The 16,109-nt window shown below is 40.5% G+C and overlaps 1 protein-coding gene across 1 annotated transcript in view; it reads right to left on the reverse strand.

Moving 5' to 3' along the window:
- Positions 1–16,109, reverse strand: part of Fat3 (FAT atypical cadherin 3) — a 526,046-nt gene that overhangs the window by 77,212 nt on the left and 432,725 nt on the right. The window contains exons 9-12 of the mRNA XM_013028825.1: positions 11,260–15,333; positions 7,049–7,245; positions 5,955–6,108; positions 741–974 (exon numbers count right to left, since the gene is read on the reverse strand). Coding sequence (XP_012884279.1) covers positions 741–974; positions 5,955–6,108; positions 7,049–7,245; positions 11,260–15,333 — 4,659 coding nt within the window. The remainder of the gene's footprint in view (positions 1–740; positions 975–5,954; positions 6,109–7,048; positions 7,246–11,259; positions 15,334–16,109) is intronic.

The raw sequence follows: 16,109 nt of genomic DNA on the forward strand, positions 1-16,109 counted from the left end.
TTTTTGCCCTTTGTATTTATATTCCATCATGTAGCAACCTCAATAACTTATGCATTCTCAGGTCTACCCAGCAATTAACTGTAGTCTTTCAAACTCATCATTTCATTATGTAAAGTGTATTTGAACACAAACTTTATTAGTAACTTTCAGTTCTAATTCTTCTTGTTTCCCTCATTCCCTCACTCCCACTCTGCCTAGTAATGTCAGTTTGTGTGACAAAAATACTCTAGAAAATGGCAGTTAAAAACATCCACATTAGACCAGGAGCACATTTAGTAATTGGTCTTTGCACTATGGGGCACAACAATAAATTGAGATTGCTATATTTCAGCTGAAGCATGAGATGAGAGTCTTTGTAGAAATGGAAATGAATTCTCCCTGACACACAACATAATATTTTAGCTATGTTTTGGAGAAAAAGACAAAGAAGAAGGATATTATTTTTTCAAAGGTTAGGGGAAGATTAAAAAAAAAACAAACAAACCAACTCCAAAGCATTTGTTAACAGGTAGAGGAATTCCCTACCGTAGTATCTCTTCTTCAAGTCCTGAAATGGGTAGGGAGGATAATTTTCAAAGTTCTCTTCTTTGGAGGACATGCATCAGCTAGGTTACTAACTGGTTTGATGCATGTGTTTCTTTAGTAAGCAAAGTTCTCATAAGACTAAAGAAGCATTGTTCCTGGAGATAATGTGTGTCCAATGCATGAACAGGAAAATCTGCCCAGTGCAACTGACTTACCAATGTCAGGGTCCACTGCTTGCACTCTGGTCAATAGAGCCTTAGTGGCCGTGTTCTCATAAACACAAGTGTTGTAGTGGTCAGAAGAAAACACAGGGGGATTATCATTCACATCTTCCAGGATCAGGTGGACATCAGACTGGCAAAACCTGCCACCTCCATCAGTGGCCCTGGCAATCAGGTTATACACTGGGATCCTTTCTCGATCTAAGAGAGTCAAGGTTTTTAACTCACCTGTGAAAATAAGAAATGTACTCATTACCTTGCTCATGTAACTGTAACCCCTCTGTAGGTATTTTCACAATAAAAAAACTTATTAAAAAATCATAGCATGGTTGGTCGGCTTTTTCAAAAAATAGTTCTCTTTTGAAATGTAGAAAATCAATTATACAAAGAATGCTAAAATGTAAGAGAAACCAAGGACATACCTTCCTTGAAATATTTTTTCGGCATCAGAGAGAAACAATGACAGGATTCCAGATGTTACAACAAACTAACTGTATGTCCTTCAAATGAATTCCTGTGCAAAACCTGCTTGTTAGATCTTGGCTACATGGAAAAGTTGCATGGGAAAAGCACAGAGAATGGACTGAACTGATATCTCTGGTTGTCTGGTGGTCAATAATGTCAACAACCCATAGACCTAGGAGGCAATCTTTTTGCTTCTGGATTTTCTACCCTTTATCCCATCTTTTTGAGGAAAACAAGACAAACAAAACAAGCTCGATATCAAAAGCAAATACAGTGATAACAGGGGATAATCCTTAGGAAAAAAACACACAAAAAAGACATCACATAGTATATTAAAATCAACAACAAATAGCAACCTCTTGTTTCCATATTTAGAGTTCATTTAACATCATCTTATATGGTCATATGTGCATAGCTGTTGAGCTATTCTGCTCATCTGCTAGGACTATCCTAGACATATATTAATTATTACAAATGAGGGAAACCATGAAGCCTATGTTTCTTTGGGTCTGGCAAGTTACTTCACTTAATGTAATTTTTTCCATGTGTTTCCATTTCCTTATAAATGGGGTGATGCCATTCTTTCTGATAGAAGCATAGAATTCCATTGTGTGTGTGTATGTATATATATATATATATATATATATATATATATCACATTTTCTTAATCAATTCGTTTACTGAGGGGTGTCTGGCTTGATTCCATAGCTTAGCTATGGTAAACATTGCTGCAATGCACACAGTGATAATTCAGGTGAATGCCAAGGAATGGGATTGCTGGGTCATAGGGGAGCTCTAAGTGTAGTCTTTTGAGGAACCTCCACATTGCTTTTCAGAGTGGTTGTACAAGTTTACATTCTGACCAATGGTGTAGTAGCATTCTCATTTGGTCACATCTCTTCCAGCATCTATTGCTATTAGATTTCTTGATAATGGCCATTCTAACTGGGGTAAGGTGGAATCTCAATGTTGTTTTGATTTGCATTTCTTTTATGGCAGAGACGTTGAACATCTCTTCATGTGTCTTTTGGCTGTTTTTATTTTCCTATGATTTATCCCCTGTTGTCACTGTATTTGATTTTGGTACCCTGGGTATTGTATATATGTTTATCTGAATTAGGGAAGGAAGGGGAACAACAAAATGGTGAGACAAAGGACAAAGGGGGAAACTAATGCAACAGGGATATTCACAAGACAATATATTGAAAATGAACTTTACAACTTGGTGGGGGAGGGGAACAGTAGGGAGGGAAAGTGGGAGAAAAACTAGTTCATGTCTAGGACAAGCAAAAAAGGTCAAAAGCTATATAACCATATAAGATGATGCTAAGTGAAATGAACCCCAAGACAGGGATAGAAGTGGTTTTTTCTTTCTTGCTGTTGTTCTTAACATACTTATAATGCACTATGCGATTCTTCTGTTTCTTTTGTATGTTCTTCCCCTATGGTATAACCCCTGTTTTCACTGTATCTGATTCTGGTGTTCTGCATCTTGAATATACATTTTTATAATTTGGGGACGGAAGGGATATAACAAAATGTTGAAATAAGGATACAGGTTAACCCATTGTAACAATGAGATGTACAAGACACTATGTTGAAAACAAACTTTACAATTTCTGGTGGGGAGGGAGGTGTTGGGAAGTTTGGGAGGAAAGGAAGATAGGGGAAAAACAAAGGAGGAGGTAACAATGCCTGATAGGAAATGTACTCATTACCCTACTCATGTAACTGTAACCCCTCTGTACAGTATTTTTTTGGGGGGGTCGGGTCGTGGGGCCTGAACTCTGGGACTGGGCGCTGTCCCTCAGCTCTTCAGCTCAAGGCTAGCGCTCTACCACTTGAGCCACAGCACCACTTCCGTCTTTCTTCTTTTTTTTTTTCTTATGTGGTGCTGAGGAATCGAACCCAGGGCCTCAGGCATGCAAGGCAAGTGCTCTACCACTGATCCATCTTCTCAGCCCCTGTATACAGTATTTTTACGATAAAAATTTATATGGAAAAATATTAAAGAAGGTGGTAACAAGTTCAATAAGAAATGTACTCACTAGTGCATGTATGTAAATGTAGCCCCTCTGTACATCACCTTGACAATAAAATTAAATTTAAAAAAAGGAAAGTAGCATCAGTTGAAAAAGAAAGAAAAAGCCTTTATCATGCTTAATCAATAAATGTTGATATTTTATCCTGTATTGTTGAAAGACAACAGCAATAACAAAAGCAAAAAAACACAAGCTGGTCCCCTGGTCTTGCGGAACCTGAACTATGCCAGGACTAACTTTTTACTTGCTGGATTGTGGATAGGACTGGGACTGTGGGGGGAAGTAAGAGGGGAAAACAAACTCACAAGCAGTAGCAACTCAGCCCCAACAAGAAAGTACATTATATTGTATAGTGCCATGCAGGTGCCAGACATTAGACCTGTAGAGACTTTTTGTTGTTGCTTTTGTTTCAGTAATAAACAACAAGCACAGTGACAATACTGCATGATTCATGAAGTGCTGTTACACTTAGATGGAACTGGTAGACATGTTAGCCAAGCCACTTATATTTCCCAGGCAGTTCTTCTAATGGCTTCTCTGAGATAGATAGTTCTCAACACAGATGACATGGATTCATTCCCTCATTCAAGTAGCCCCACAGTGGATTTTCAGTTAAAGACCCTTGATGAGCTGGCCTAAAGCTGATTTCCTGCCACTCTTGTACCTGACACCAGTTGGGTGAGCTGTGGTAGTTGCTCACGCTGTCCCTGTGACTTGCAGTGTGCTGCTTCAGCACCTAAAATTCTGACTGAATCAAAAATACTAGTCCTTCCTGGAAACAATTTTTTCCTTTCATGTGACTATTAGCTATTTCCTCCTTTATGCATTTTGTATTATGCTTTGTATTTCTTTCCAATACTCCTTTTGTTATTTCTTACTTACTTGTCTACCTTCACTAGTAGGTTATGATATGCCATGGGAATGGTATTTGTTTGGTTGTTTATCTTGGAGTTTATCACACAAACTCCATGAAGTGCTTTTATATCTATCAGCTCCTCCATAAATGTTTCTGATTGAATAATCACAGGCACTGGTCCTAAATAGTGTTTTCCCATACAGCTTGGTTGAAGCTTCCCAGTAGGCCACAGCTGACCTGGGAATGGGTCAGGGAGGAGCGACTATGTTTTGCAAGACTCAACAGAGGTTCACTAGATCAACACAATATTAGGAATATGTAAGCTGTTCAATCCTTACACTTCATTTATAGATTGCCACTGGATAATCGATCTAATACACAATACAGAAAAATATTGTTTCTAAGGAAATGACTTTTCTATTAGCTCAGGCTTTCAATGCAGTCATCTGCCTTTGCCTTTTATCCTGGAAAGATTACTGAATATTTAAGCACAGCTAAGGGTTCACTGTTTTGGAAAAAAAACAAGGCAGGATGCTTAACAAAAACCAGAAAACTGTCAAAAATAATTAAGAAGGGATCTAAAACATAATTTCAAAATGAAAAAGCTCTCTTTAGTCTACATTACCCTTCAGTGTGCATGTACCTGCATTTGTGATGCAACAACAGTTAACACTTTATAAGCCAGTGTCTTAACTTGCTGATGTGAGAAACAAATAGAGATATGGACTTACTTAATACTAATAACTGTAGCTTCAAAGCCCCCAGCATTAGCCCAAATAAAATGTGTGTGCCCAGAACACCCATATTTGGAAACCTTATACCACTTTATTTTTTACTTTTTATATATATTTTTATTGTAAAGACACTGTACAGAGGGGTTACAATTACATGAGTAAGTCATAAGTACATTTCTTAGTGAGCATTGTTACCCCCTCCTTTGTTTTTCCCCTACCATTCCTTCCCTCCCCACCTCCTCAACTCCTCCCTCCTCCTCCCTCTCCCCCAAAGTTTGTTTTTAACATAGTGTCTTGTACATCTCATTGTTACATGGGTCAACCTATATCCTTATTTCAGCATTTAGTTATTCCCCTTCCCCTCTCCAAATTAGAAAAATGTATATACAGATGCAGGACACCGGAATCAAATGCAGTGAAAACAGGGGTTATACCATGGGGGAAGAACATACAAAAGAAACAAAAAAATCATATAGTATGTTATAAGTGCATTAAGAAAGATAAAACATCTTGTGTGTCTATCTTGGGGTTCATCTCACTTAGCATCATCTTATCTGGTCATATGTACATAGCTTTTGGGCTTTTCTGCTTGTCCTAGACTTATACTAGTTATTGCAGATAAGGGAAACAATGGGGGCCTATGTTTCTTTGGGCCTGCCTTACTTCACTTAATATAAGTTTTTCCAAGTCTTTCCATTTCCTAACAAATGAGGCAATGTCATTCTTCTGATGGAGGCATAGAATTCCATTGTGTATATATACCACATTTTCTTGATCCATTCATCTACCGAGGGACATCTGGGTGGTTCCATATCTTAGCTATGGTAAATAATGCTGTAATAAACATAGTTGTGCAGGTAGCCTTAGTATGGTCTTGTTTGTGATCATTTGGGTAAATTCCCAAAAGTGGGATTGCTGGGTCATAGGGAAGCTCTACGTGGAATCTTTTGTGGAACCTTCATACTGCTTTTCAAAGTGTATACCCCTTTATTTCTTTGTATCTAAGACATCCAAGTATCGTGTCAAAGTTGCAAGTTGGAGCTATTCATTAGTGATGAAACCAGTTGAGGGCTTAACTTTTCTCATGAATAAATAATAATTTCCACCTTACCACTGTCTGGATCTAAGGAGAATTCACTGTTTCCAGATCCAAAGAGTGTATATCGTACGTTGCCATTGGACCCGATGTCCGCATCCTTGGCGCTGACCTTCAGGATGATTTTATTTGATGGGATATCTTCAGGAAATAGGGCTGTATATGCAACCTGGGAAAAATAAATAAAAGGAATTAACTTACTCATATTCATGGCACACCTTCCACAGTATTATACAGGATTCTATAACAAGTCACTTATTTAATTTAGCTTTTGTTATTTTGTTTCTTCACTGAAGACTCATCTCACAATATCTGATGAATCTGCTGCCTTTCTTTCCTATACCCATCCATTTAAGACAGTATTATTGTGTACTTACCATGTGCTAGGTGCTATGGGTGCTACAATACAGGTACTAAGGAAACAACAGTGAAGGAAATGTACATCTCCACCCCATGAATCCATCATATACATCTCATCTTGAGCATGTTTCATTTTTTTTGTCTTGATTCAGTGAGTTCTTAAGACAACTCAATTACTTACAGGGCTAGTACTGACATTTGACAATAGCATGAAAGATTTCAACATTGTTGTAAGTGACATGACACTATATTACCATCTCTTGGAAACAGTAACTTGCCAGTATAAAAGAAACTAGAAAGTAGAATTCATTGCATATTACATTTTTGTGGTATTTTGGTACAGTTGTGGAAAGACTACTTTATGGGCAGCCTGGAGACTCAAATTCAGTACCAACCTTTCCACTCACTAATGGCGTGAAATTATCCTGTACACAGGTTCATTTGTCATTTATGATATTGGTGACAGAAGTTACAAGGGCTTTCATAAGTTACTTTAAATTACTTATTGTAAGATGTATTGTTTTGGAGATAGTAGGAGGATTATATATGGGACCTAGTTATTCTTCTTCTTCTCTTTTTTACATTTCATCCTCCACTGTTTTACCTTCAGGTAGTCAACTGGCACCCTAATGTCCAGTGTTAAACATAAGTAGAAGTTAATAAGGCCTTAAGAAGAAAAGTGAGATTGGTTTCGACTGCATTTTGGAACAGCGGAGCTCAAACCAGCCCTCCCCTGCCCTTGGTCTCACCTGATCACACACTGGGCTATTATCATTTACATCACTGACGGTCACTTCCACCATGGCCTGTGTGACAAAGAGTCCATCTGTGGCAGTGATATTGAGGAAGTACATGTCTTGTTCTTCTCTATCTAGAGGTCTCTTCACATAGACCTTCCACTCACTCTGTACCAGGCCCAGGGCAAACCTTCCTCGGGGGTTTCCTCCTGCAAGGAGAACAGAGTTCTGAAGATGTGCGATGGAAGGCACTGGCTCCACATGTATCATGAGACAGCCCATAGCTGGCATCACTGGTGACACTGAAAAACATTGATGCTTCCTTCCTTCCATTCTACTGCACGAAGCACGGTATTTATATGCTTGCTTTGTGCGTGGAAAGTAAAATAGTAACTTTGCAAGAGAATAAAATCCACTTAGGGACGCAGGAGATGATCTCTTATTTAGTTCCCCTTAAGGACAATCAAATTCAAACTGTGAGCAATCAATCGTTTTCTCAGGATGATACAATTGTCTTTCCACTTAGTCTCAAGAGAGAATGTAATACACTATAGCTCTTGTTACCAAGACAATTTCATTAGCTGTTGATTATGCAATCAAGAAAAGGCAGTTGTCTCTATTAAGGAATCTTTTAATGAAGGCTTTATCATACAGCTGTGCTCTTCTCATAAGGGTTGGAGTTTGGGGAGAAAAGTTTACATGGCAGAGGAAGCCCCATTAGTATTAAATACCCCTAATGAGGGGTCATTTAAGAAGTAGTTCTGAGATAAGCACTACAATTAGACGGCGCATACTGGAGTGAAGTTGGTAGAGGAAAATGGCTGAGAAGAAGTAGAAGAGGTTCTTATGGACCCAGCCACGTTCTTTTTCCACTTATTAAACTACATGGAGACAAAAGCAGTTAGCCTAAGGTAGAGGAGAGAAAGAAACTACTTGGCCTTCTAATTCCTCAAAGAGAAATCGTGTTTATTCAAACACCCAGAAAGATTGAATTGCATACAACTGGCAGGATGCCAGGGATCCAGTCTGATGACCATTGTTTTTTTTTTTTATTTTAGCCTTCAGCAAATGTTTATCATGGACTCTAGGTCACTGTTCTAGGCAGCAAGATGACTGAGGGATAGGAATAATCAGCAACAATCCCTGTTCTGGAGATGAAACTCACATTCTAGATGATTAATAATAGCTAAAATCATTAAGTAAGAAGTCACAAGGTAGAGAGGGTTCCACAGCCTTGAGCTCCAATGCATAACCCAAAACCCAAGTCAGTGTAAATGGCAAGACAAAATAAATCTTACCACAAAGAAAACACCACCTGACTCGTAATAGGAACTTAAAGATTACCTTTCCACTTTAAGAAATCCAGTATTTCCATTGTTTTGCTTAGATGAGCATCTAAAAGCTTTTCCTTTATACTGCCTTCATTGGAGGCCTAAGCAATTCATGTTACTGTTGGTTCAAATAAATACTTTAACATTTTACTGTGATGCTGGGCATGGTGGTATATACCTATAATCCCAATATGCAAGAGGTTCAGGCAAGAGGATTTCAAATTTGAGGCCATCTAGGGCTACATAATGAGAATGCCTCAAAAAATAAAAATGTGTCTAAATTTCTTATAAATACCAAAAACAAATAAACAAGAACATACTACATGCCAGCTGCCCTGTTTCATAATAAAGCTTTCTCACCTTATCCACATCTTCAAAAATGTAGAGAGCTGAGCTAGCTGTTATTGGCTCATGTCTGTAATCCTAGCTACTGACAAGACTGGTATCTGGGTATTGCGGTTTGAAGCCAGCCAGGGCAGAAAAAACTGTGGGACTTTTATTTACAATTAACAAGCAAAAAGCCAGATGTAGAGATATGGTTCAAATGGTAGAGCACAAAGGAATAACACCTATACCTTGAACTCAAGCCCCAGACTGCCAAAAAAAAAAAAGAAAGAAAGAAAGAAGAAAAGAAAAAATAAAAAGGAAAAGAGCACAGGGAGGTCCTATAGAAGATATCTGAGCAGGAAGGAGTGACTCAGCTCTAAGGCTTGGGCAAGTAGTCAGTCTCAGGGCCTTTTCACAGTACAATTGAGGGCTGCACAAGTGAACTCTGTGCCTTTGGCTATCTGGAGTGTTTGTCAGTGTGTGAGGACATTTTCGACTGTCATATTGGGAAGTAGCGGCACTGGTAATATGCTATTGGAATCAGGATGCTGCTAAACATCCCTCCATACACAAGATAGCCCTCCCCAACACAGAATCATCCAGCCTCATGTCATTTGTGGTTGGCTGAGGAGCCTTCTTCTAGGATCTGCCCTGGGAAATCACTTCCTGCCACCACTGGCTAGGATTCAATTATGCTGTAGTTGAATATTATTTCAGTGCACACAAATGTAACCTCTCTATTACACACATTTAGTGCAGGCAGGCCCACACCGTTCTTTTGTTATATGAAATGATTAATGGTGCTTTGTTAATCGGAGGCTGCACAGCCAAGTTCAGCTACATCAAGAGCAAAAGTTAAATCTAATTAAAATCAGCCGGTGGTTGGCACTGCTAATAGCAACAGTCGCTTTCAGCTACTCTACACTCATTACTTCCTAAAGTCGAGGGGATGGGCCCTTTAAGTCATCGGCTGAGAATTCAGAGCCTCTGGAAAAATAATTAAGGCTGAGGATTTAACAACTCTTCCAACTATCCCTCAGAATTCTAAAGAAGACTTCCTCTCCCCTGAAACTAAAGGCACAGATCAAAGTGTTGCTCCATGAATCTCTGTCTCAACGGTACTACAGGAATCCACTTTGAGGGAAACCTGACTAACGTATCACATAAAGCATAAAATGCATCAGATGTTCCTAAGTGAAAAACATCATTAAGAAAACAATCCCACTTTAAGAAGGGAGAAGAAGAGAATCCTGAAAAGTGGGGCAACCTGAATGTGTTGACGTGCTCGCTCCACTGTCTTAGACTGCAGTGATTAATGAACTTTTTCACTAACACTTAAGCAGTTCTGGGTCCTGAGGGTATTCTAATTAATTCATTTTTCACCCTGAATAATGTAGGCTTCCAAAAGAGAAGGTCACCTGACTCTGCAAGTATTGATGGATTCTTAAAAATCATTTGGCAGTTTGCTTACGTTCTTGCTTTTAGTGTCCCAGCAAAAAATATTAGCTTTAACTCCCCCAAATAGTTAGAAGCAAGTCTATCCCCACACTGCTATTTCTTTCCTCTTCATTTTTTAAGGTCAGTCACCCACCAAAGAGCTACTCTTGATCAGTGATAGCCCTGTTCATCTAGTATGAAGTCCTCCACCCTTACTTTTGTGTGAACTTATTTTCAGTGCTGTTTTCCACCGCACAGTTATTTACTATTTGAAAACACACCAAAAAGGGATTCAAGGAAACAGTGTTTTCAGAAAGAATTCCCCTTAATTTACAGTTACATTTTAGAATTTTTCTTAGTAAAAGGCTAGGGAGACCAGGAGAAACGAACTTGTTTATAAACCTTACTTTAGATCAAAGCTATATTGTTTTGTTCAGAATTACAAAAGGCAGAGAAAATGAAAATAATTTAAAACATCTCTCTTCATTCACAAGAGCTGTTATTTTCACTCCACCAAGTGAAATATTTGGCTAACCTTTTTTTTTTTCTATGTGGGGAGGGAAGGAAGCTAGGGTTTGCACTCAGGGCCTCTCACTGGCTAGGTTATGCTTCTAGCCTGTTTCTCATTGGTTGTTTTATAGAATAGGCTATTGATTCCTTCTGGGAGTACCCCAAGCCATTATCCACCGCTTTTTGTTTCCTGTCTTAACAGGATGACAAACTCATATTACCATATCCAGCTTCCTTCCATGTAAATGAAGCTTTGTGTATTTTTCTGGCTGTGCTGGCCTGGAACTGCAAACCTACCATTCTCAGCCTCTCAAGCAGCTTGGATTATAGGCATAAGCCACTGATGCCCAGCTTGGCTTCTTTTGAAAATGATATGGAGTGACAGTTGGGAGTCAGACTGTATCATACGGCAAACAATTAACTTGGGCTAAAGCCGAGATAACAAACAGCAATTGTACAATTTTTGTAAAAAAATAATTGTAAAAACCATCAAGTATAAAACTAAATCTATCCAGTCATTCTAGCTTTAGAAAGATTTTATTACTCTTAGTTGTTTGTCATCTTTCTTCTTGCTTCCTGTCATCCCCCATCTTTCCTTAGCAAGCAAGGCAGACTTACCTGTAATATGGTAGCTCACTTGACGATTCATGTCAGAAGTGTCTTTGTCCCAAGTGCTGAGGACGGCCACCACCTCGCCTGGAGGGTCGCTTTCCTTCACATTTCCACGGTACACCTCATGGGCAAAGACGGGTGCATTGTCATTGATGTCTGTCACCTTGACAGAGATCAGAGCTGTGGAAGAGAGGGAGAAGGCCTCTCCAAGGTCAGAAGCCACCACAGAGAAGGAGAATGTGGGGTCTGTCTCATGGTCCAGATCCTTCAAGGTGCTGATCCAGCCTGTGTTGCTGTCGATGCTAAATGCTTCCATTATCTTCTCAGGCTGGGAATCTGAGTGGAGGGAGTAAGTGACCTGCCCATTGGCTCCCCAGTCCATATCCACAGCTCTTACCTGTGTGAGTTTGGTGCCCACGGGCATCCCTTCCATTATGATGGTCTCATAGTTTGATGTTTCAAAGACTGGCTTGTTGTCATTCAAATCTAATACCTTGATATCCACATCCACAGTAAACACAATGTCTACCTTGTCCAAGGGGATAGTAGCTGCTACTTTAAAGTGGAAAGCCGGGCTAACTTCATGGTCAAGGCGTTTGTCGAGCTTGATAGTACCTGTTTCCTGGTCTATGATGAAGACTGCTCCTTTGTTATTCTCTGCCCGTTCTCCATTAACTGTGCTGAACCGGACATTCTGACTGGGTAAAATCCTCAGAGTGTCCACTGTGCTTCCAATGGATGTGTCTTCTGTGATGGTGAAGGAGTACTGAGGTTGAGTGAAGGAAGGCAGGAATGTTTCAGGGGGAAGGACGTGGATGTAGACAGGAATGAGGGAATGTCTTACTGGAATGCCCCCGTCAACTGCTTTTACAAAGAACGATAGCACTGTGTTCTTCAACTGGTTAAAGTTGCCCTTTGTAACCATCCAGCCATTGTCAGGATCGATTTCTAGGAGATCAGCCACGGAGACAGAGGCCTCACTGTACAGGGAATAGGTAATCCTTGAATTTGCTCCATCATCTGGATCCATAGCTTGAACTTGGGTGACCAAGTGGCCCCTTCCAACATCTGCTCTGACACTGGCTCTGTATTCCACTGCCATGAACTGGGGGGCATTGTCATTTTCATCTACAACAATCACCCTCACAGTGCAGAATGTGGTTCTCCCTCCACCATCAAGTGCCCTCAAAAAAATACTAATGTCTCCTTCCAGAGGATTTTCGCGATCTAGCCTTTCTGTGGTGATGACCTGTCCATTATTGTCTATCAGGAATCGATCCTTGGCAAAGTCATTGATGATGGTGTAGCTGATCTGTCCATATGTTCCTGGGTCTCCATCTGTGGCCCGAAGATGAATTACCTTTGTGCCAGGAGCCACATTCTCTCTCACTTCAGCCACATATGTGCTCTGTGAAAAGGCGGGGCTGTACAGGTTAGCACCAAGGACCCTGATGTGCACCTGCGCAGTGCTGGTAAACAAGCCATCAGAGACAGACACGTTGAGACTGTGCAAAGGCTCCATCCGCTGCTTTCGGTGGTTGGACAGTGTAATGACTCCACTCCTGCTGTCCATCAAAAAACTTGTCCGATCATTCCCAGACAAAATGCTGTACTCCAGCCTATCAAAGTCAGAACTATCTGCATCTGAGGCCTGCACACAAGTTACAAAATGGCCCCTGGGGGCTAATTCACTCACATAGGACTCATAAATGAGCTGATTAAAAACTGGAGGGTTATCATTTACATCAGAGATATGGATGTGCACCAGAACCTCACTGCTCAGAGCTGGGAAGCCATTATCCGTTGCCCTGACTTTCAAAGTACAGTGTTGTACTAACTCATGGTCCAGCATTCTTGCTGTCAGGATTAAGCCACTTGAGCTGTCTATGTGAAAATAGTCTGTGCTGTTATAGGTGTCCTGGACAATCTGATAATGTACCATTTTATTGTTTTCAGAATCTGCATCGGTAGAAATAACTTGCAAAACAGGTGTACCAATGAGAGATGCTTCCGATAATGTTGTATTATATGAGGGCTGATGAAAAACAGGAGGGTTGTCATTGACATCATGAACTAGTAGGTCAACAGTAACTTCAGCCCTGGCACCAGTAAGGGCGTCACTAGCTCTAATTGTCAACTTGTAAACAGATGTGACTTCATAATCCAAAGGACTGATGACTTTCAGGATTCCAGTGTCAAAGTCGATGTTGAACTGCGTGAAAGGATCCCCGTCCATAATGATATATATGATGCCCTGGCCCTCGGGACTGGTGGCATTGATGCTTAGAATAGGGGTGTCTATTCTGATGTCTTCACTGATGGATGCAGTATAAAAGGGTTTATCAAACACGGGCATTGCTTTGTTGACAATGGTGATAGGGAGTTCTACCGATGTGGACAAAGAGGGTAATCCACCATCTTTGGCAAAGATGGTGACTCCATACTCAATGTTAGATAAGTCGGAGTTGAATGCTTCTTTTAAAATGACATTCCCTGAATTAGGGTGAATTTCAAAGTGGCCATAGTCATCCTGTAGGACATAGGCCACTTCTCCATTTGCACCTTTATCTTTGTCAATGGCCGTCACCCTGTATATCATAGTCCCAGGCTCAGCATCAACTTGAACAGCAGCATAGTAAGGGAGGCCCACAAAGACCGGCGAGTTGTCATTTATATCCTCGATATTGACCTTGACCACCACTCTAGCCACACGCAGGTGGTCTAGCTCGCGGCTGGCTTCCACCACCAGTTCATATAACTCCTGTTCTTCACGGTCAAAGGGGACTCCAGTGGTCTGAATGACTCCTGAGGTAGATTTTATCTTGAATTTATTTCCTGGGTTTAGGATGCTATATTTCAAGGGCTCATTAAGGCGATTTCCAACTGCATTGACAATAGCAACTTTGGTTATGTTAGTGTGATTCTCTGAGATTGACGTGGAGTAAAAGCTCTGTGTAAAGCGGAGGCCGCTGTCCATGGCTTCCTTCACCACGATGGTGACCATGGAGGTGCTGTAGAACTTTCCATCAGACACTTTAACCATCAGCACGTAGTGATCTTTGGAGAGGTTATTGTTTTGTATGGTGATTACACCACTATTTGAGTCCATTAAAAAGTGATCCAAGCTGCCTTCCATAAGGCTGTAGGTGAGCTCAGGAGGCACCTCAGAATCGGGATCTGTGGCACTGACTTTTAAAACCTCCACTCCAACATAGGTAGGGAGGAGTAAGACCGTCTCAAACACAGCCTGAGTGAAGACAGGTGGGTTGTCATTGACATCTGTCACCTCAATGTTGACTTCCACAGGACTCTCTGCGGTCAGCTGGGGGCTCCCACTGTCTCGCACATGCACATGGAAATGGAACCTGGCAATGGTCTCGTGGTCCAGGTTGGCGATGGTTCTGATGGCACCTGTGCTGGAGTCCACAGTGAAGAACTTCTTGGCTGTGGACTCCACGATCTGATACACCAGCAGTGCGTTTTGATTGCTATCAGCATCAGTGGCACGGATCACCAGAGGGCTATTGTCGGTGCTCCTGACGATGCTGTTGACGGGAGCAGCCTCACTCAGGCTTCCTGAGTATTGAGAAAAGAGGAAAACAGGAGCGTTGTCATTTTCATCAATGATCTGGACATGAACTGTGGTATTAGAAGCCATCCCGGCCATGTTGGTGGCCTGGATGACAAGTTGATAGGAGGAAGTATGCTCATAATCCAGAGGTCTCTGCGTGGTGATGACTCCAGAATATGGATTTATGGTGAAGGTGCCCTCAGCGTTTCCGTCTCTGACTTCATAAATGAGGGTTGACAGGCTGATGGCCGAGATTAAAATAACTGACGTTCCCACATCAACATTTTCATTTATTTCGGCTTGGTAGTCTTTGTGAGTGAACTTGGGATGGGAATTGTCAGACATGGTGACAGATATGCGCACAATGGCCGTGGCAGACATCGGTGGTAAACCCTGGTCTGTGACCTTGACTGACAGGACAAACTGACCCATTGTTGTCATGTCTGGTTCCTTGGAAATAGTGATGATGCCTAGGACTGGCTCGATCTTAAATGTGTTCCCAGTGTTCCCTAAAATACAGAAACCAGTAAGAAAAAAAGTTATAAGTAGATCATTAAAGCCTTTTGTGAACCCTTTCTCCAAATGCACTTTCATGCAATGTGGCCAGGAGAAAACACTTGTTTAGATTTATTACTTATCATTCTCAAGAAAATATGTGACTTTCCTTTCTGGGGTAAGGAAAAGTAACAGAAATAAAATTTCTAGTAAAATTATGAATTTCACATTAGTGGGCTATTTTTTTCAGGTTAAAAGCAGTGACAATATCATAGGGTTTTATACAGCCAGCCTGGGAAATAAGAGCTTCCAGGGAAGATGATTCTGCTAAAAATATGTAGGACTTTCTCATTCCTAGCTTTGTGAGAAGAGAGAGACCAGTGTCAATAATATTTATATATCTAACCAGTGCCATATTCTGTGTCCTATATTACAATAAAGAATATTGTAGGGGTAGTTTTGTAACATTATTACATATTCACTTGGTTTTAGATTATTATTCAGGTAAACTTAGCTGCATGAATTTGGTACTCTTTCACACTACCAAAATGATTTCTTCCAAAATGCTACTTTAATGATGCAGATTTTTAAACAGATGTGGAGAATACTTCCCAAATCACTTTTAGCTTTGCAACTTTTGAGGAATTTTTAGAATGGCCTCCCATTTTCCCTTCCACTCTCCCCATGGACACACACAGGTATAGTTGTAGGAACAAAGACAGATTTAAAACTTCTAAGATTGATACTTCACATCCTAATAAATCTTATTTACTGAACATTTAGAGGATTC

The sequence above is a fragment of the Dipodomys ordii genome, unplaced genomic scaffold (genome assembly GCF_000151885.1).
Source record: "Dipodomys ordii isolate 6190 unplaced genomic scaffold, Dord_2.0 Scaffold114, whole genome shotgun sequence".
In the NCBI taxonomy this organism is placed as follows: Eukaryota; Metazoa; Chordata; class Mammalia; order Rodentia; family Heteromyidae; genus Dipodomys; species Dipodomys ordii.